The sequence below is a fragment of the Rutidosis leptorrhynchoides genome, chromosome 11 (assembly GCF_046630445.1).
Source record: "Rutidosis leptorrhynchoides isolate AG116_Rl617_1_P2 chromosome 11, CSIRO_AGI_Rlap_v1, whole genome shotgun sequence".
NCBI lineage: Eukaryota > Viridiplantae > Streptophyta > Magnoliopsida > Asterales > Asteraceae > Rutidosis > Rutidosis leptorrhynchoides.
The window spans coordinates 377,816,370-377,839,397 of record NC_092343.1 but is presented as its reverse complement, the minus strand read 5'-3'; the positions used below and the strand labels follow the sequence as shown (position 1 = coordinate 377,839,397).

Below are 23,028 nucleotides of genomic sequence, written 5' to 3'. Positions count from 1 at the left end.
TTTTCGTTTAAATTTAAAGAAATTTTAGATAAGAAATAGAAAAAAAATTCTATGTCCTATAAACTAGAGCGTCGAGAAATAAGAAAGAAAAAGAGCGCGTCGAAAAAAATAAAAGGTCGAAAAATAAATATAAGAAAGTAGCGCGTCGAAACTTAAAAAGGAACTAAAAACTAAGAATTAAAAGTTGCGTCTAAAAATATTAAAGCTTAAAAGAAATACTATATCCCAAATGGCAATAACTTAAAAAGGTACTAACAATTAAAAACGGCGTCGCAAAATTCTAAAGCACCTAAATCTTAGTCTAAAGAAAAAGCACTTAAGGAATTTTACGGTGAAGCCTAAAAATCTAGAAATAAAAATAACTATGGCAAAAACTATGACTTAAAACTAAAAACGGGCGAAAAATACAAATATTACGCTAAAACAAATAAAAAGAAACAAAATATAAAAAAATACTTAAAGTTGTAAAAAGTACAATTTTTATAAAAATATTATTTTTATATTATTTATTTTATAAAAGTATTAATTTTATAATTTAATTATACTAAATAAACTAAATAATACAAATTAATAACTAAAAACTAAAACTAATATTAATTAAATAACTTAAACCCTAATTAGGGTTATAATAATAAATATTTATAATATACTCCGTAATTAATGCTGTTTTAGGGTTTACTGTGGCGTGTCAGACAGCTTCATGCGATCGCATGAAGTTTTGCCTTCGGGCTCATGCGATCGCATGAGCTAGAGTTTCGGGCCTGATATTGGGCTGCTACAGTACGGGCCTCGAGTGTTTTTTTTTTCTGTTTTAATTTTCTGTTTTATATTTATAAATAAAACTTATATATTTTTAAAAAAAAAAATAAAGATAAAGAAACTTTATTGAACTTATATATTTAACAAACTCTTAAAAATACTTCAATTTTGTTTTTCTTTTTATATTTTCAGTTTTTAAAATTTAAAACGTATATTTTTTTTACAAAAGCGTATTTTTATAAAAGTAAACTAAAAATTAATAAAAATCTTTTTTTTCTATAGCGTTGCACTTCCGGCGTTTAAGCAGAATTGTCCCCGACAGCGGCGCCAAAAATACTTGATGTGTGCGAGGTGTACTAGGAAATAGTATTATTTTTATAACGAAATACTATTAAATATGATACAATTTTACACAAGATATTTATTTATTTATAGAATGGATATACCTAAACCTTGCTACAACACTTATAGGCAGTGTACCTAATCGTACAGTAGTGTAGTTTTTAGTAAGTCAGGTTCGTTCCACAGGGAATCTTTTAAACAAAGCTTAATGCTATATTAGTTTAACTTATAAAAATACAAATATTTATATAAGTAATATTATTATTATAAAAAGGGGGGTTTTTACCATTTAATGACCGGTTTGTCTATTTTAAAACTTTAGTCGCAGTTAAAACCTAATGTAAAATATAAATTAAAGACTTAATTTAAAGCTTAAAATAAATAACAATAATGAAATTGCGATAAATAAAAATGCGATAAAATAAAATTGCGATAATTAAAGAGTACGATAATTAAAAGTGCAATTAAATATGAAAATAAAAGAATTATGCTTATTTAAACTTCCATAATCATGATGTTTGACGTGTTGATTTTAGTTTATTCCCATGGGTTAATTGTTCTTTGTCCTGGATTATTTGATATGTCCATACGGATTTGTCCATAATAGTCCATCAGTCATAAATATAAAGTGCGAAAGCCTTCGCTAAATTATTCTTATTCCCGAAGTCAAATATTCCAACTAATTGGGGATTCGAATTATAACAAGGTCTTAATACTTTGTTTAATGAATACACCAGGTTATCGACTGCGTGTAAACCAAGGTTTTACTACTTTGTTAACAATTACACCAATTACCCTTGAATGTAATCCACCCCTATTTCAACAAGTCTATTAACTATTAATCCAGTTCCGTGTCCGGTAAAATGAACAATTATTGGTATTTATAGATATCCCGCCCACCATACCCAGTCACGCGTATGTGGTTATATATAAATACGTCAAATTATAAGTCTATATATTAAATTAACGAGGTATCATTTAGTTAATATAAAACCCATTAATAGCCCATAGTCTAATTTTCACAAGTGTCGTTCTTTTGTCCAAACCCCAATTATGGTACAAAGCCCAATTACCCAATTTTAATATTTAGCCTAACATCATGATTACTTCGGCATTAAATAAGCATAATAATAACTTAGCTACGAGACATTAAATTAAAAATAACATTAACCATAACTTACAGTGATTAAAAATAGCGTAGCGTTACACGGACAGAATTTCGACTTACACCCTTACAACATTCGCTAACATACCCTTATTATTAGAATTAAAATTAAAATTAAAATTATAATATAAATATAAATATATTTACGTATAGATAGAGAGATGGATATATGATATATAAACTGAGCCAAAACAAGCGAATTTATAGGACCAGGCCTGGATTTCAGGGCCATGCGATCGCATGGTTTTTGTTCTTCCAGGCCATGCGATCGCATGGCCAGCTGGGAGAGCTCAAAAGTCTTTAAAAACGTGGGCTGCTTATTTATTTATTATATAATATAATATATATAATTAAATATAATTATACATATATTATATTATATTATATTCTTGTACTCCGTTGACTTGTAATTTTAGCTCCGTTGCGTCGCGCGTTGAGAGTTGACTTTGGTCCCGGTTCCGGATTTTTGAACGTCCTTGCGTATAATTTAATATCTTGTACTTTGCGTTTTGTGTCTTGTACTCTTGTAATTTTGAGACATTTCTTATCAATAATTGGAACCAATTTGATTGTATTTTGTACTTTTGAGCTTTTTGGTCGTTTGCGTCTTCAATTTGTCGAATCTGTCTTTTGTCTTCACCTTTTATTATTTAAACGAATATCACTTGTAAATAGAACAATTGCAACTAAAAGCTTGTGTTCCTTGAGGGATAATGCTATGAAATATATGTTCGTTTTTAGCATTATCATCTAACATGCAAGTCACTCGAATGATCTATTGTTACCGAGCGGCCCAGGATCTCTTGACCATAATCTAAGTCTTGGCATTCGAGATCCACAAGCGTCCCATAATGGTAACAAGGATCACCCTATGCCACAAGTAGTGGTGATGTTTGTAGTCTTTGTACGCTATCTTTAATTATAACTTTCACGTTAGGTGCGTATATACATATATATTCATTAATTCGATTTTAATTATAATTCCTATATATTAATTCATAAAAATACTTTTATAATTTTTAGTAACATATATTACTAATTATAACATGTTATTTATTTTAATTTTAATTGCATATAATTTATAACATTATTTACATGTTTCAGTAAAAAAATAATAAACTGAAGTAAATAGTAAAAAGTAAAAAGTAAAAAGTAAGAAAAGAATACGTACTAGTAGTAATTCTTCAAAGAGAGAATGAGAGAAATTTTGGTGTGAGTTTGAATGAGAAATGAGGAGTATTTATACTTGAAAAAATTAGGTAAAAAGAATAAAATAATTAAAAGAAAAAGAAATATTTTAATTTTTAATGGAATTTTAAAATTTAAAAGTATTAAATGTTAGGTCATGGGATAATGCACAAAATAAAATAATAAAAGTAGTTTTCCATTATAATTTTTAATTAAAAAGAAATTTTTTTTTTAATTTGTTTATTTTAAGGATATATATATATATATATATATATATATATATATATATATATATATATATATATATATTTTAAATAAACAAATTGATTTAGTACTTTTCCAAAAATATTTGTCAATATTTTTTTTATTATTTAATTAATAAATACGAATTTTGCATAAAAATAATAAATAATTCGGTATTTTGTATTTTTAATAATAATTATGATTTTAATTATTAAACTATAGTTTTAGTAAGTTTGTAAATATTATTACATTTATATATAATTGGATTTATTATATAGTTAAATATATAATATATTAACTAAATAATAAAAGTGATACAAAGTTTATATACTTAGTTAAATTATGTCAAGTTATATAAATTAATAATATATTATTTATTTAAGCGTACGTTGTTGACTAAAAATTACTATTCGGTCAATATTTAATTGTATATAACAACCCTTAATACATATAGTCAGGCAGATAACCCTAAGGTTAATTCAGTAAATTTAGAAGTCAAAAAGTGAGGGTTGTTATAGTACCTCCCCGTTAATAAAAACTTCGTCCCGAAGTTTTAGGTAGACTTCTCGGATGCATCAGCGGTTGAGAAGAGATGAGGATATTTCTGTTTATTTGGTCTTCATGTTCCCAGGTATACTCGGGGCCACGTCGTGAATTCCAACGGATCTTAACAATAGGTATGGTGCTTTGTTTCAAGCATTTAGCAGATCGGTCCATGACTTCTACGGGTTCCTCTATGAAGTGCATTTTATCATCAATGCGAATGTCATCCAAAGGAATAACGAGAGTGTCATCAGCGAGACACTTTTTAAGATTCGAGACATGAAATACGTCGTGTACGCTGCTAAGTTCAGTAGGTAATTCTAATCGATAAGCCACGGGTCCGATTCTTTCAGTAATTTTGAAGGGTCCAATAAAACGCGGACTTAGTTTGCTTCGTTTACCAAAACGAACGACGCCTTTCCAAGGGGATACTTTCAACATGACTTTGTCACCAACTTGAAATTCCAAATCTTTCCGACCTTTATTAGCATAGCTTTTCTGTAGCGACCCGACCAAATCATGTTTGACGGCGCCGTCTACTTAGGTCCCGTTACGTGGTCATAAGTCTTTAAGACAAAGTTTGACCAAAATATGTCGCCTTCATTTCAAAATAAAGATTGTTCCCAAAGTTTACAAGAATTGTTCAACCAATAGTTAAGTTACAACGTTATAATACGAATGAAATCTAGGCGACACGGTTTAAAGTAAAGTCAAAAGACGCTCCATGAAATGCACATATACTCGACATCCAATGCAAGTATCAAATAATGAGCGGAAGCATGTATCATGTATCGTTCAAGGACCTGAGAAAAACATAGAAATCTGTCAACGAAAACGTTGGTGAAATCATAGGTTTAAGTAAGTAAGTACAAGTGAACCACAAGATTTGCATCAATGAAATAATAGTAATACATTCCAAAAGTTTGTTTCACGAGCACCCAATTATCAAAGCTTAACATTCCTTCCATTGTATACCCCATCACTTAGTGCTAGAACAAACACTGATTCTCGAAAATATATTTCATCCGTAGACGGTAGCGAACCGTCAAAGATGAGGGTTGTCAACCCATATGGCCATATAATATAAGTTCTCGCTTACACCCGGCAAGTGTAACTAATGATAATCGAATTGAGGATTTTTTTTCTAAACTCGTATGTAGAATGTTTGTTTTCCCGTTCTTGTGTTCACTTAGTTCAAAAGAATCGTTTATGTTTTCTCATCCCAATATAAGTTCAAAAAGAGTAAAAGTGGGACTATGATCTCACCTTGAGTGCACGAGTAGTAAAGTACTTCACAAAATAACGTGTGCGAAGGATAGTGCTAGTCTTGACCTAAACAAATAGGTCGTATCAATAACGGTAAACACGATAGGTCAAAGATGTTCAATTAGTCCTATGGCTCGTTACGACTCGATTATTTAGCATGTGAAATCAAATTGTCAAGTTTCATGCAAGATACAAGTATATAAACAAGTTAGGAAGGTTGCAAAATCATTTGGTTAAGTTTGACAAAAAGTCAAACTTTGGTCGGTCAAAGTCAACGAAAAAGTCAACACGTTCGGGTCGTGTCCCGAACTATTTTTCTGAGGTTTTTAATCATGTATGAACATGCTAGGACAGGTTACATGTGAATCGGAGGTGCGTAGCTTAGCAAACATTATTCGAAAATTGACCAAGTTGGACAGACCCAAACGGCGCGCCGCGCGGGTATATGGCGCGCCGCGCGGGTACCTGTGCAGAGAATTCTGGCAGTTTTTAAGTTTTATGCACGAACCTAACTTCAAACAATCACCATTTATGATCCGCAAACAATCAAGACAAGTATCTTATACCGTTGGGAAGGTAATTTGACGAGGAAAACAACTAAACACATTTCATCAATCAATCTACCTATTACAACAACCAAAACCGCATCTAATGCTTAACATTAACCGCATACAAGTTCATAAATGCAATTCAATGATTCGGGCAACCAATTTACATGAATGATATGCCGTTTCGAAGGTAATCAAGCATACAATCCAACTAAACACTTACCAATAATAATCCATGGCATTCAATGCATCAAAAGTCCATTTCAAGTTCATCAAACCCTAACCCAAATTCACCAAAATCACTAATCAAGGTCATGAAGTTTTCTAAGGCAACCTACACATCAAATTGAAGCTAGTGATGCTAGTAACACAATTAAAACATCAACTTTTAACATCTAACAACATATGATCATCCAAAATTCAAGAACAACACACCAAAATTCAAGTTCATGCTAGTTACACTAAAACAACGAGATCGAGCATATAAATCATATATTCGTGTTAGACTTGAGCCATAGACACTAATTAACACTTTTATAAGTTAAAAACATCAAGAACACAAAATCTAGTGATTTTAGAAAGTTACCCAAATGAGATGAAGTTGGTACCAAAATGAAGAGGATGAAGAGAGGATCACAAATATGTAGTTTATTTTGTTGTAAGCCTCCTAGATCGAATTTAGATGATGATTGAATGAATTTGGTTTTGGGTGTGTGTTCTTGCTAGAGAGAAAGAGAGAGAGATGGAGGTGAAAGTGAATGGATGAAAGGGGTTTGACCCTTTGACCTAGTCAAGGGTTTGATCCCTTGTCAAGTTTAGTCCCTCAACTTTCGTTCGGGTGCGGGAATTACCTAAACGAGATAATTTAAAACGCGTATCAACGGGAGATGTTATAAACATATAACAGACTTTATATTAGTATAACGGAAAAGTAAATGGAAAAAGGCGGGATGTTACATTACCTACTCCTTAAAAGAAATTTCGTCCCGAAATTTAAGTAGGCGTAGTAGTCGTTGTTTCTTCCTCGAGATCTTGCGTTTCCGAATTCACGAATAGATGAGGATACTTCCTTTGCATTTGATCTTGTCTTTCCCAAGTAAACTCGGGTCCTCTTTTGGCATTCCAACGAACCTTGACAATCGGAATTCGGCTTTGTTTCAATGTCTTGACGGAGGTGTCCACAATTTCAACCGGTTCCTCCACAAAATGAAGTTTGTCATTAATAGTAAGTTCTTCGAGAGGGATGACGATATCGGGTTCGGCAAGACACTCTTTCAAGTTAGATACATGGAAGGTAGGATGAACGGAGTTCAATTGAGGCGGAAGATCTAAACGATAAGCAACGGTTCCAATACGCTCCAAGATTTCGAAAGGACCAATATACCGCGGATTTAGCTTCCCGCGTTTCCCAAAACGGATTACACCCTTCCAAGGTGCGACTTTTAACATTACTCGGTCACCGACTTGAAATTCAAGATCGTTGCGTCGTTTGTCGGTATAGCTCTTTTGACGACTTCGGGCCGTCCTAAGCCTATCTCGGATTTGAACGATTTTCTCGGTGGTTTCGTGAATGAGTTCGGGTCCGGTGATTTGCACGTCGCCTACCTCGGCCCAACAAAGAGGTGAACGACATTTGCGGCCATATAGCGCTTCAAAAGGTGCGGCTTTAATACTCGCGTGATAACTATTGTTGTAAGAGAACTCGGCGAGAGGTAAGTGCTTGTCCCAAGCTTTTCCGAAATCAACCACGCAAGCTCGTAACATGTCCTCTAAGGTTTGAATTGTACGTTCGCTTTGTCCATCGGTTTGAGGATGATATGCGGTGCTCATGTCTAAACGCGTTCCCAACGCTTCTTGCAATGTACGCCAAAATCTAGAAACGAAACGGCCATCTCGGTCGGAGATAATCGATAAAGGTACACCGTGTCGGGCTACGATCTCCTTAATGTAAAGTTGTGCAAGTTTCTCCATTTTGTCCGTTTCTTTCATGGCAAGGAAGTGTGCGGATTTGGTGAGACGGTCAACAATAACCCAAATGGTATCATAACCGCCCGTCGTTTTTGGTAGCTTGGTGATAAAATCCATCGTTATCCTTTCCCACTTCCATTGCGGGATCTCGGGTTGTTGAAGTAGTCCGGACGGTCTTTGGTGTTCGGCTTTGACTTTGGAACATGTCAAACACTTGGAAACATAAGTAGCTACGTCCCTTTTGATGTTCGGACACCAATATAGTTGTTTAAGGTCGTGGTACATCTTATTGGCACCGGGGTGAATCGAGTATCGTGACTTATGGGCTTCATCTAAAATAAGGCTTCGTAGATCCCCATAACTAGGCACCCAAATTATTCCGGCGAAATATCGGAGTCCGGTTTCTTTAACTTCGAATTGAGAGGTGAGGACGTTCAAGTGTTCGAGAGAGATGTTTTCATCCTTGAGAGCCTCATCTTGGGCTACCCGAATTTGGCTATTAAGGTTGGTGTGAATGGTGATGTTCAAAGCTCGGACACGGAGAGGCACCGCTCTTTCTTTTCGACTTAAGGCATCGGCTACTACATTTGCCTTCCCGGGATGGTAACGAAGCTCGCAATCGTAATCGTTTAAGGTTTCAATCCACCTTCGTTGTCTCATGTTTAGTTGCTTTTGATCGAAAATGTGTTGAAGGCTTTTGTGATCGGTGAAGATAGTACTCTTGGTTCCATAAAGATAGTGTCTCCACATTTTAAGTGCAAAGACAACGGCTCCGAGTTCGAGATCATGTGTCGTATAGTTTCGTTCATGAATTTTGAGTTGTCGAGAAGCATAAGCAATGACTTTCGTTCGTTGCATCAATACACACCCAAAACCATGTTTTGAGGCATCGCAATATACAACAAAGTCATCATTGCCTTCGGGAAGTGACAAGATAGGAGCGGTGGTTAGCTTCGTTTTCAAGATTTGGAATGCGGATTCATGTTCGGTCGCCCAAATGAATTTCTTTCCCTTGTGAGTCAATGCGGTCAGAGGACGTGCAACCAAAGAGAAATTTTCGATGAATCTACGATAGTACCCGGCGAGACCCAAAAATTAACGAATGTGAGTAGGAGTAGTAGGAGTCTCCCATTTACTAATGGCTTCGATCTTTGTGGGATCGACTTTAATGCCTTGATCACTTACAACATGACCAAGAAATTGAACTTCCTTCAACCAAAATTCACACTTGGAGAATTTGGCATAAAGTCGTTCTTGTCTCAAGAGTTCAAGCACAAGTCGGAGATGTTGTTCGTGCTCTTCTTCATTTTTAGAATAGATCAATATATCATCAATGAACACAATAACGAATTTATCGAGATACGGTTTGCACACGCGGTTCATAAGATCCATGAACACCGCCGGTGCGTTAGTGAGACCAAATGGCATGACGAGGAATTCATAACTACCATAGCGAGTCCGGAAAGCGGTTTTGGAGACATCTTCCCCCTTAACCCTTAATTGATGATAACCCGAGCGGAGATCGATTTTCGAATATACACAAGACCCTTGTAGTTGATCAAAGAGGTCATCGATGCGAGGAAGAGGATATCGGTTCTTAACCGTCAATTTATTTAGTTCACGATAATCAATGCACATTCGTAGGGATCCGTCTTTCTTTTTAACAAACAAAATCGGAGCGCCCCAAGGTGAATGGCTAGGTTGGATAAAACCACGATCAAGTAGTTCTTGGATTTGACTTTGCAATTCTTGCATTTCGGATGGGGCGAGTCTATATGGTGCACGTGCTACGGGTGCGGCCCCCGGAATAAGATCGATTTGGAATTCAACCGGTCGATGAGGTGGAAGACCCGGCAATTCGTCGGGAAATACATCGGAAAAGTCACTAACAATTGGCACATCATCGATATGCTTCTCATCGGACTCGACTTTCTTAACGTGGGCAAGGATCGCAAAACAACCCTTACGGAGTAGTTTTCTAACTTTAAGGCACGAAACGAGATTGAGTCTGGTGCAACTCTTATCGCCATAAACAATCAAAGGTTCACCATTCTCGATAGGAATTCGGATTGCGTTAAGATCACAAAGGATGTGAGATTTCGTTTTGACTAACCAATTCATACCGATTATTACATCAAAGCTTCCTAGTTCCATGGGTATCAAGTCAATTTCAAATTCCTTACCCAAAATGTTTAACGCACACCCCCGATAATATGTGTCGGCACTTAATAGTTTCCCGTTAGCCACTTCAATGGTATAAGGGGTATCTAATGGAAGAAGTGGAGTGCTAAAAGAATGAGTCAAAGTCTTGGATACAAAGCATTTATCGGCACCTGAATCGAATAAGCAAGAGACATAAGAATTGTTGAGGAGAAACGTACCCGTGACTAGTTCAGTGTCATCCCGGGCTTCCTCGGTGTTGATGTTAAAAGCTCGGCCGCGCGTGTTGGGGTTATCTTTCTTCTTTGGGCATGCATTTCTATAATGACCCGTTTGGCCACATTCGTAACAAGTGCCCGTCTTTGGTGCATTGGGCCACTTTCGAGCGACGGGAGTGGCACTTTTACAATCGTTGGCCTTATGACCAATTCCTTGGCACCGATGGCAAATTAGCTTACTACATTCGCCAAAGTGATGTTTGTTGCATTTGTTGCAAAAAGGTAGATTCCCGGCATAACCCTTCTTGCCGTCGAAAGTGAAAGATTTCTTGGCAAAGTTTTTGTTGCTTGATTGGGAGGGTTCCCACTTTCTTTTGTTGCCGCCCGATTTATCCTCGGCCTTAGGTGCCGGAACTACGATTTCGTCAACCGTTTCAATTAGTTGGCGAGCCATGTTCATAGCGGCTTGATGAGTAGTGGGTTTGGATGACATCACCCCTTGTTTGATGCTTTTTGGAAGACCGAGCATGTAGAGCTCAATCCTTTGAGATTCGGGGTTAACAAGATTAGGACACATCAAGGATAGTTCGGCGAAGCGTTGATTATAAGCTTTAAGATCGTTTCCGACCGCTTTCAAAGCTCTTAGTTCTTCCTCAAGCTTTCGGGTTTCTTCGCGCGGAAAATATTCAACAATCATCTTTTCCTTTAGATCGGCCCAAGAGAGGGCATGAGCTTCATCGGTACCCACCGATTGTACATAAGTATTCCACCATGTAAGAGCGACACCGGCGAAGGTGTGAGTGGAGTATTTGACCTTGTCTTGGTCCCGACAACCGCTTATGCTAAAGACGGCTTCCGTTTGCTCAAACCATCGGGTGAGCACGACCGGTCCCCCGGTTCCATCAAAAGTGTGAGGTTTGCACCCCATGAAAGCTTTATAGGAGCATCCCTCGTTTGAGTTTCCGGCTCCGTTGTTGTTGTTGTTGTTGTTGTTGTTGTGGTTGTTATTATTATTGTTGTTGGATGAGTGACCGGCCATGGCCGCATCTACGGCGGTAGCTATCATCCGTTCGAGAGCTTGTTCGGGAGTTTCATTGCGGCGTACACGACGAGGAGCCATTGTTCCTTCAAGACACAAGAATATCATTGATTAGTATTCTCAATAATACTAACCGTGATATAGAATAAAGATAAAGAGAAGTTTTTCCTCGACTCGCCTTAAATTCTTTATGTCATAATGTCGGAACGTTCATATGAGTCACCGTAATATAATCCCGGAAATTATATTACCCTGATTCATATGTGCATTCGACATCATTTCATATAGTCAAGGTGGCGTGTCAATCAAATTAAACAACGTGAGATTAAGATGAACTAAGAGTAGATATGAGTAGAAGCGTTCGAGTATAAATGCACAAGTAGTCAAGTAATTCCTACTTCAAGTCTATATGCCGGTTGTAGTCTAGACTCACCAATGTACCCTATGACTCGGGGTTGACACTAATGAACTCTAAATCCCTACAACCAACGCTCTGATACCATCTGTAGCGACCCGACCAAATCATGTTTGACGGCGCCGTCTACTTAGGTCCCGTTACGTGGTCATAAGTCTTTAAGACAAAGTTTGACCAAAATATGTCGCCTTCATTTCAAAATAAAGATTGTTCCCAAAGTTTACAAGAATTGTTCAACCAATAGTTAAGTTACAACGTTATAATACGAATGAAATCTAGGCGACACGGTTTAAAGTAAAGACAAAAGACGCTCCATGAAATGCACATATACTCGACATCCAATGCAAGTATCAAATAATGAGCGGAAGCATGTATCATGTATCGTTCAAGGACCTGAGAAAAACATAGAAATCTGTCAACGAAAACGTTGGTGAAATCATAGGTTTAAGTAAGTAAGTACAAGTGAACCACAAGATTTGCATCAATGAAATAATAGTAATACATTCCAAAAGTTTGTTTCACGAGCACCCAATTATCAAAGCTTAACATTCCTTCCATTGTATACCCCATCACTTAGTGCTAGAACAAACACTGATTCTCGAAAATATATTTCATCCGTAGACGGTAGCGAACCGTCAAAGATGAGGGTTGTCAACCCATATGGCCATATAATATAAGTTCTCGCTTACACCCGGCAAGTGTAACTAATGATAATCGAATTGAGGATTTTTGTTCTAAACTCGTATGTAGAATGTTTGTTTTCCCGTTCTTGTGTTCACTTAGTTCAAAAGAATCGTTTATGTTTTCTCATCCCAATATAAGTTCAAAAAGAGTAAAAGTGGGACTATGATCTCACCTTGAGTGCACGAGTAGTAAAGTACTTCACAAAATAACGTGTGCGAAGGATAGTGCTAGTCTTGACCTAAACAAATAGGTCGTATCAATAACGGTAAACACGATAGGTCAAAGATGTTCAATTAGTCCTATGGCTCGTTACGACTCGATTATTTAGCATGTGAAATCAAATTGTCAAGTTTCATGCAAGATACAAGTATATAAACAAGTTAGGAAGGTTGCAAAATCATTTGGTTAAGTTTGACAAAAAGTCAAACTTTGGTCGGTCAAAGTCAACGAAAAAGTCAACACGTTCGGGTCGTGTCCCGAACTATTTTTCTGAGGTTTTTAATCATGTATGAACATGATAGGACAGGTTACATGTGAATCGGAGGTGCGTAGCTTAGCAAACATTATTCAAAAATTGACCAAGTTGGACAGACCCAAACGGCGCGCCGCGCGGGTATATGGCGCGCCGCGCGGGTACCTGTGCAGAGAATTCTGGCAGTTTTTAAGTTTTATGCACGAACCTAACTTCAAACAATCACCATTTATGATCCGCAAACAATCAAGACAAGTATCTTATACCGTTGGGAAGGTAATTTGACGAGGAAAACAACTAAACACATTTCATCAATCAATCTACCTATTACAACAACCAAAACCGCATCTAATGCTTAACATTAACCGCATACAAGTTCATAAATGCAATTCAATGATTCGGGCAACCAATTTACATGAATGATATGCCGTTTCGAAGGTAATCAAGCATACAATCCAACTAAACACTTACCAATAATAATCCATGGCATTCAATGCATCAAAAGTCCATTTCAAGTTCATCAAACCCTAACCCAAATTCACCAAAATCACTAATCAAGGTCATGAAGTTTTCTAAGGCAACCTACACATCAAATTGAAGCTAGTGATGCTAGTAACACAATTAAAACATCAACTTTTAACATCTAACAACATATGATCATCCAAAATTCAAGAACAATACACCAAAATTCAAGTTCATGCTAGTTACACTAAAACAACGAGATCGAGCATATAAATCATATATTCGTGTTAGACTTGAGCCATAGACACTAATTAACACTTTTATAAGTTAAAAACATCAAGAACACAAAATCTAGTGATTTTAGAAAGTTACCCAAATGAGATGAAGTTGGTACCAAAATGAAGAGGATGAAGAGAGGATCACAAATATGTAGTTTATTTTGTTGTAAGCCTCCTAGATCGAATTTAGATGATGATTGAATGAATTTGGTTTTGGGTGTGTGTTCTTGCTAGAGAGAAAGAGAGAGAGATGGAGGTGAAAGTGAATGGATGAAAGGGGTTTGACCCTTTGACCTAGTCAAGGGTTTGATCCCTTGTCAAGTTTAGTCCCTCAACTTTCGTTCGGGTGCGGGAATTACCTAAACGAGATAATTTAAAACGCGTATCAACGGGAGATGTTATAAACATATAACGGACTTTATATTAGTATAACGGAAAAGTAAATGGAAAAAGGCGGGATGTTACATTTTCTGTCAGCTGCGGGTAGTTTCTATTCGTTTCTTAATCTGAACTATCTTTTCGGTTGTCTCGTGTATGATTTCAGGACCGGTTAACTGTCTGTCCTCTAATTCATCCCAGCACAGTGGGGATCTACATTTTCGTCCGTATAAGGCCTCAAAAGGTGCAGCCTTAATACTTGAGTGGTAACTATTATTGTAAGAGAATTCAACCAAAGGCAAATATCTATCCCAGCCTTTGCCGAAGTCGATAACACAAGAGTGAAGCATATCTTCCAACGTTTGAATGGTTCGTTCACTTTAGCCATCGGTTTACGGATGATAAGCAGTACTCATGTCGAGTTGAGTTCTAAGAGCAGTTTGTAAGGATTTCCAGAATCTGGAAGTGAATCTACTGTCGCGATCGGATATGATTGATATAGGAACACCATGACGAGAGACAATTTCTTTGATATACAGTTGTGTCAATATCTCCATCTTGTCGGTCTCCTTGATCGGTATGAAATGAGCAGATTTAGTAAGATGATCTACTATGACCCATATAGTATCATTGCCATTAGAAGTCTTGGGCAATTTAGTAATAAAGTCCATAGCGATACATTCCCACTTCCACTGCGGAATATCCGGTTGTTGTAGTAAACCAGACAGCTTTTGATGCTCGGCCTTAACTTTTAAACAAGTAATACACTTGCTCACATATTCAGCAATATCAGATTTCAGATTAGGCCACCAATAAAATTCTTTCACATCGTGATACATCTTACTAGAGCCTGGGTGAATAGAATATCTAGTCTTATGTGCTTCATCCAAGACTAGCTTTCGCAGATTTTCGAATTGAGGAACCCAGATACGGTTGTTGTAGTACCGTGTTTCGTTCTCCTTGATTTGTAATTGGTTTTCAAATCCTGAAGGTCCTTCATGTTTGATATTTTCTTGCTTTATAGCTTCTAGTTGTGCTTCCCGAATTTTAGCTGTCAGATTTGTTTGAATGATCATATTCAAAGCTCTCACTCGGATAGGCTTGACTCGATCCTTTCAACTAAGTGCATCAGCAACAACATTTGCCTTACCAGGATGGTACTTGAGTTCACAGTTGTAGTCATTTAGTAATTCGACCCAACGTCTTTGTCTCATGTTCAGTTGTTTTTGATCAAAGATGTGTTGGAGACTCTTATGATAGGTGAATATGGTTAATTTTATTCCATAAAGATAGTGTCGCCATATCTTTAATGCGAATACTACAGCTCCTAGTTCCAAGTCGTGGGTAGTATAGTTCTTCTCATGCTTCCTTATTGTCTGGATGCATATGTAATGACTTTCTGGCGTTGCATTAACACACACCCAAAACCTTGGTTTGAAGCATCACAATAGACTACAAAGTCTTCAGTTCTGTCGGGTAGTGATAAGATTGGAGCGGTAGTCAACTTTTCTTTCAGGGTCTGAGACGCAGATTCTTGTTCAATAGACCACTCAAACTTCTTATCCTTATGAGTCAACTTGGTGAGTGGTTTGGCAAGAATGGAGAAATCTTTGATAAATCTTCGATAGTAACCGGCAAGTCCTAGGAACTGACGAATGTGTTTCGCGTTCTTAGGTGTTTCCCAGTTCTGAATAGCCGAGATCTTCGCGGGGTCGACATGTATTCCATTACTGTCAACTACATGCCCCAAAACTGAACAGTCTTTAACCAAAACTCACACTTGGAGAACTTAGCATACAACTGTTCCTTCTTTAATAACTCCAAAATTTGTCAGAGGTGTTGTTCGTGTTCTTTCTCACTCTTAGAGTAGATGAGAATATCACCGATGAAAACAATCACAAACTTATCAAGATAAGACTTGCATACACGGTTCATGAGATCCATGAACACAGCAGGAGATTTAGTTAACCCAAAGTGCATTACCAAAAATTTATAATGTCCGTAACGAGTCCGGAAGGCAGTCTTGGAAACATCGGATTCCTTAACTTTAAGATGATGATATCCAGATCTCAGGTCAATCTTGGAATAGATGCTTGATTCTTGTAACTGATCAAACAAGTCATCAATTCTAGGAAGAGGATAACGATTCTTGACGGTCAACTTGTTTAGTTCGCGGTAGTCGATACACATCCTCATTGAACCATCTTTCTTTTTGACAAACAATATAGGTGCTCCCCACGGTGATGAGCTAGGATGAATGAATCCTTTCTCCAGAAGCTCTTGTAGTTGCATAGATAGCTCTTTCATTTCTGATGGAGCTAGCCGGTATGGTGCCTTTGCAATAGGGGCAGCACCGGGGATCAAATCGATTTGAAACTCAACTTGTCTTTGTGGTGGAAGACCAGGGAGTTCATCAGGAAAAACTTCAGGAAAGTCTTTAACAACAGGAACGTCTTCAATACGCCGTTCATCTGGCTTGACACTCTTTATGTGAGCCAAAATGGCTTGACATCCTTTCATAAGGTACTTTCGGGTTTTGATGCATGAGATAAGATTAAGTTTGGAACCACTCTTATCTCCTTGGATAACAAGAATTTCACCAGTTTCGAGAGGAATATTAATTGTCTTATCAAAACACTGGATACCCACTTTCATCGGGGATAACCAATCCATCCCTAAGACTACATCAAAGCTTCCTAGTTCAACAGGCAATAAGTCAACCTTGAAGGTTTTATTCGCTAGAGTCATATTACATTTCTTGTAGATCCGGTCAACTTTTACAAATTTACCATTGGCCATTTACACAAGACACTTAGTGTCTAAGGTTTGGGGTTCCTCGTCAAATAAGGCACAAAATTCAGTAGACACATAACTTCTATCAGCACCAGTATCGAATAAAACAGAAGAATAGCAGTTGTTGATAAGAAATGTACTAGTGATGACGTCCTCGTCGTCCCTAGCTTCTTCAGCACTCATGACAAATGCTCGACCTTTAGCCTTTCCAGCATCTGCATTCTTAGTGATATCCTCCTTCTTAGGACAATTGGGTTTTGTATGTCCTATTTCACCACAAGAATAGCAAGTAGGAACAAAGGGCTTGTCTTTAGTTGCAGGAGTATATGTTGTAACAGCAGGAAGTCTACAATTTTTGCTCAGGTGACCCATCTTCTTACAGTTTCCATATTGAATATTACACTTCCCATTGTGATGTTTTTCACATCTGGAGCAATAGGGAAGTTTACCAGCATAACCACCTGTTGTAGTATCGCCAACTTTCTTGTTTGAATTCTGACCTGAACCTTGAGTAGGCTCAAACTTTCTTTTGTTATCAGTAGTCTTCACTTCGTTTTGTTTTTCCTTGGCATTTCTTCTAGCAGCCATAACCAGATTTTGAGTCATCAACATCGTAGCCTCAATGGTTTCTTTACCAGCAGCTATAACATTCCCCTGAATCTGAGGAGGAAGACCGATGATATACTTTTCAATCTTCTTGCTCTCAGGAGTAACCATACTTGGGCATAAAGCAGCTAGCTCCAGAAATCGATTGTTGTATTCCTTAACTTCAAGATTTTTCATTCTTAACTCCCAGAATTCGACTTCAAATTTTTGGACTTGATTCCTGGGACAATACTTGCCAGCCAGCATGGTTTTTAATGTTTCCCAGGGTATTACTAAAGCAGCAGCCCATCCAACTGTACCAGCATATGCAGTCCACCAAGTTAAAGCTCCACCAGATAGAGTTCCAGTAGCATACTTGACCTTATCAGCTTCACCGCAGTTACACAGACGAAACACAGATTCCATCTTTTCAAACCAACGGTTTAGTTCAATTGGTCCTTCGGTTCCTTTATAGCTTGGTGGCTTACAACTCATAAATTCTTTATGTGAGCATGAGTTCGGAGAGTTTCGGTTTCTGTTGTTGTTGTTTTGATTATTGTTGCTACCTTGAGCGACAGTAAGGAGTTGTTGAAATTGTTTATTTGTGAGAGTAACGTTAGGAGTGTTGGTGTTGTCATTTGGTTGTCGTCCTCCAGCCATTGTTCTTCAATACATAATTACAGTATTAGTTGAAGAGTTATGGTGCAATAAATATAATTTTTAATAATAATCACATAATCACACACATATGGCTAAGGTAAGATAAGTCAAGATATATAACCACTTAAGTTTTTATTAACAATGAATGGATAAATCATCCTTATTACACAAAGGAAATGAGAAGTACGGTAGGCAATGCCTTTACATAAATGAAATAGACATAATGGACGAAACGAAAATTCTGAGGATTATCAGTCCTTCTTTAAAATGGAGGGTTTGTGTTGATCCTTTTTCCCATTAGGGTATTAATGCTTGTAGTGGCCTACTCCTCCACATATATTGCAAGTAGGAATGGTTGCATTAGCTTTGGTTGCAGAAGTTTGAGTTGAGGGAATCGTAACTTTACAATTTTTGGCTATGTGACCCACCTTCATACATTTGGAGCACACAGCGTTACATCTCCCAAAGTGATGTTTCTCACACCTTTGGCAACAAGGAATGGTTCCTTTATAGCGTTTGTCGGGTTTACCCTTAGAGTCTTTTTGCTCTATCTCTTCCCACTTTCTTTTAGAATCTCCTTTCCTCCCAGGTTTGTTAATTAGCTGGTTTTCCATACAAATGGCTTCTTGTATGGTCCTTGGGTTTAATACGGCGACGCCCCTTCGAAGGCCATCAGGTAACCCATTGCTGTAGTGTTGGATCCCTAGATACTCGGGAGTAGTCATGTGAGGATTCATGAAAGCAAATTCTTGGAATCGGTTAGTGTAGTTTATGAGATTAGCATCTACCATTTCCATGTTCCCAAACTCAGGTCTTTCAATACCCTTGTATGTAGGGAGCTGGTCGTTCATGAAATTCTGATATGAATAAATAGTCGGAAGATTTTGCGGTGCGCTGTTGTTGCCATTGCTTTGTGCCGCAGCCAGCAGTTGTTGGAATTAGGGAGATGTCAAGGTGACGTTTGTAATCGCGTTGCTTGATTCGTCGTGAACCATGTTTCTTCGAAACAAAATAAGGTTAACGTTCTAAGGAAGACGTAGGGCAAGAAGTAGATGTATGGATAACAGATAGCAAGATAATAAGGAATAGGCAATTAAAACTAAAGCAGGAAAGGCTATAGTCCTAAAGATTGCTAAGGCACCCTAGCTAACACATAAGGCACACATAAAATGCAATCCTGGTTCTCTATAACAACCTGCTCTGATACCAATCTGTCACACCCCCAAATAGGGCCGGGGGTATTTGTGACTAATTATATCAAATCAAGCAATTGTATAACTAGAACGACTCTATATGAGACGTTTTATATAACTTTTATTGAGTTTTTGCAGCGGAAGATAAATAGTCATTACATTTTATTGAATGAACAAAGCATTAAATGTTTTTAAATGGAATGATAAGTAATGCATGAAGACTCCAAGCATAGCAAGCAATCATCATCAAAGTAGCACATCAACAGCTTCTAATTACCTGAGACAAACATGCTTAAAAAGTCAACACGAGGTTGAGTGAATAACATAGGTTTAATTTTGAGTAAGTTTGTTAGACCACAAGATTTAAATAAAGTCGATATATCATGTATATCAAAAGTATGCCATGAGCGTATAATATCAAAACTAAACGATTTTACCCTGTAACAATACATATGTAATTGTCGAGATCATTATTATACCACCAATTGACCTGAGGTCAACAGTACGGGACGTTACTCCCAATAGCGCTATCTATAATAATTCCGTTTGCCACTTTAATTCATCTAGCAATTAATGATATTACAAAGCAGGGATTTGTATGTTTCAAATGAGCATAATAAAATACTCATGTTGGTTGCATAATAAGTTTGTACTTGTGTCTAGCATGTCAAAGTATTTAAAATAAAGCATGTGTCTCACCCCAATGTAAAAACATAAAAATGTAAAAACGGGGCTATGAAATTCACCTTAAATAGCGGTTGAAGTATTCCACGCAAGAAGGAAAGTAAAGCAAGTAAGTGATCTGGATATCAACCTAGAGGTATAACGTTTGATTAGTTAATGTCTAACTTGACATAAAGTATGTTTATTAATATTGCAACTATATTGACAGTGAAGGTTTCGAGAAAAGTTCCTATTTCTCAAAAGTTTCTAGTTTAAGAATGTTCGGGTTATAATTCTTAACAAAGATATTGTACAATCTCGCCCAAACTTCATTGCTAACATGCAAGTCACTCGAATGATCTATTGTTACCGAGCGGCCCAGGATCTCTTGACCAGAATCTAAGTCTTGGAATTCGAGATCCACAAGCGTCCCATAATGGTAACAAGGATCACCCTAGGCCACAAGTAGTGGTGATGTTTGTAGTCTTTGTACGCTATCTTTAGTTATAACCTTCACGTTAGGTGCGTATATACATATATATTCATTAATTCGATTTTAATTATAATTCCTATATATTAATTCATAAAAATACTTTTATAATTTTTAGTAACATATATTACTAATTATAACATGTTATTTATTTTAATTTTAATTGCATATAATTTATAACATTATTTACATGTTTCGGTAAAACAATAAACCGAAGTAAATAGTAAAAAGTAAAAAGCAAAAAATAAAAAGTAAGAAAAGAATACTTACTAGTAGTAATTCTTCAAAGAAAGAATGAGAGAAATTTTGGTGTGAGTTTGAATGAGAAATGAGGAGTATTTATACTTAAAAAAATTAGGTAAAAAGAATAAAATAATTAAAAGAAAAAGAAATATTTTAATTTTTAATGTAATTTTAAAATTCAAAAGTATTAAATGTTAGGTAATGGGATAATGCACAAAATAAAATAATAAAAATAGTTTTCCATTATAATTTTTAATTAAAAAGTAATTTATTTATTTTTTTTAAAATTTATTTATTTTAAGGATTTTTTTATATATATATTATTTTTTTAAATAAACAAATTGATTTAGTACTTTTCCAAGAATATTTGTCAATATTTTATTTTTATTTTTATTTAATTAATAAATAAGAATTTTGCATAAAAATAATAAATAATTCGGTATTTTGTATTTTTAATAATAATTATGATTTTAATTATTAAACTATAGTTTTAGTAAGTGTGTAAATATTATTACATTTATATATAATTGGATTTATTATATAGTTAAATATATAATATATTAACTAAATAATAAAACTGATACAAAGTTTATATACTTAGTTAAATTATGTCAAATTATATAAATTAATAATATATTATTTATTTAAGCGTACGTTGTTGACTAAAAATTACTATTCGGTCAATATTTAATTGTATATAACAACACTTAATACATATAGTCAGGCAGATAACCCTAAGGTTAATTCAGTAAATTTAGAAGTCGAAAAAGTGAGGGTTGTTATAAAACAGCACAATGGATGTTGCTCAATCCTTTGGAAGGGTAATTCATGTTGATACTTTATCACATAGACTTCTACGAACTGATGTTATGCACGCATTGATTGAAACTGATGATCCTGGGTTGATTAACAAGTACGAATGGGCAAACATAGAGAACCTCTCTAACTGCAAATTATGGGTTGAAGAAGTTATTGAAGATGATTTGATCGAATCAATCGGTGATAATATTATCGAAGAATATAATGAAGCTTTAAACTTGGCACTCAAAGCTTTAGATGATCTAAAAAAAATTCTATCAATGTTAATCCGGCACCGGAATTTAATTCACTGGAAAAGGAAACTCAAAGGGAGGAGGGTGAGGTTTACGTTGGTGTAGATAATTTGAAATTTCAAACTCCACAAAAGTCATTCACCTCAAAAATAGAAACTAAACAAAAAGAGATTCACAATTCAATTGAGAAGGTAACCAGGGCAGTTAGATCCCAAAGGGATAAATCTGAAACGGTCATAAAGTCAGAAAAGGAGATCAAGGCCTCTTTATTTTCTTCAAAAAGTACAGCAAAAGCACATGACAAGTCAACTTTTGAGGAGGTTTCACCTGCTACATCCACTATACAAGAAAAGTCATTTGTTTTAAATAAAAATGACTACCCTATCCTTATACAAAAATCACCAAAAAACTGTCCTAATTCCCAATTCAATTTGAACAAGTCTCCTCCAAAAAACAATTCCTTTCTCAATCCAGTCTCTTAGTTTGCTGATAAAGTTTCACAACCTGCAAATCGATTCTTCAACGGATCAATGTATTGGAAGTAGCTGTAAATCTTCTTGTGAAAAAATTAGAACTCGTTGTATCCCCACAGATAACCCTATCCTTCCTGTTTAAACTTCCAAAACCCAAAGTGACATGAAAATTAATCTTGAAAGTGGAAACAAATGGGTCAAAGATATTTCAATTGTGTCCGATATGTTTGATACCATAAGCGAGATTAACCACATTGTTGGGAATGAAGCTACTTACAAAAAAAGTAAAATCAATGGAATTCAATTTAGGGCGAAAAAATTAACTTTCAAAGAGGAGCTTTTTAATTTTGGGGTGTTAATGGAGAGCATGAAAGTTGATAGTGCACCTAACACTGAGCAAAATCCATGAGGCTCGCCTCGTGGTACACCCGTGGTCTCGGTAATAATCACGAGGAAACATGGTGGGGTCCCTGGTTTATCGATTTCAAATACAATTTTTTGGCATCACAGGATACAATGGTTAAGATTTTATCGCAACCGACACTCAATGCCTTTTGGAAACATCATATGTTCGATGTAGCCCAATCCGAGTCAAATGGTAGGTCAGGAGGATTGTTGTCCATATGAAGAACAGACTACTTCTCCTTGATCCAATCTTGGGTCCGAAATCATTGGTTTGCAACCTTTTTGAGCTAGTAATTATTATACACATACTAATAGCAGCCAAAATCCCAGCACTCCCATTGCT

At 36.1% G+C, this 23,028-nt stretch overlaps 1 protein-coding gene across 1 annotated transcript; it reads right to left on the bottom strand.

Moving 5' to 3' along the window:
* Window positions 1-15,769: 15,769 nt before the first annotated feature.
* Window positions 15,770-17,932, bottom strand: LOC139875975 (uncharacterized). Its single transcript, XM_071863271.1, has 3 exons — window positions 17,014-17,932; window positions 16,553-16,902; window positions 15,770-15,865 (listed from the first exon to the last, which is right to left on the bottom strand). The coding sequence occupies exons 1-3, from the start codon at window positions 17,930-17,932 to the stop codon at window positions 15,770-15,772; spliced, it is 1,365 nt and encodes a 454-aa protein (XP_071719372.1).
* Window positions 17,933-23,028: the final 5,096 nt, after the last annotated feature.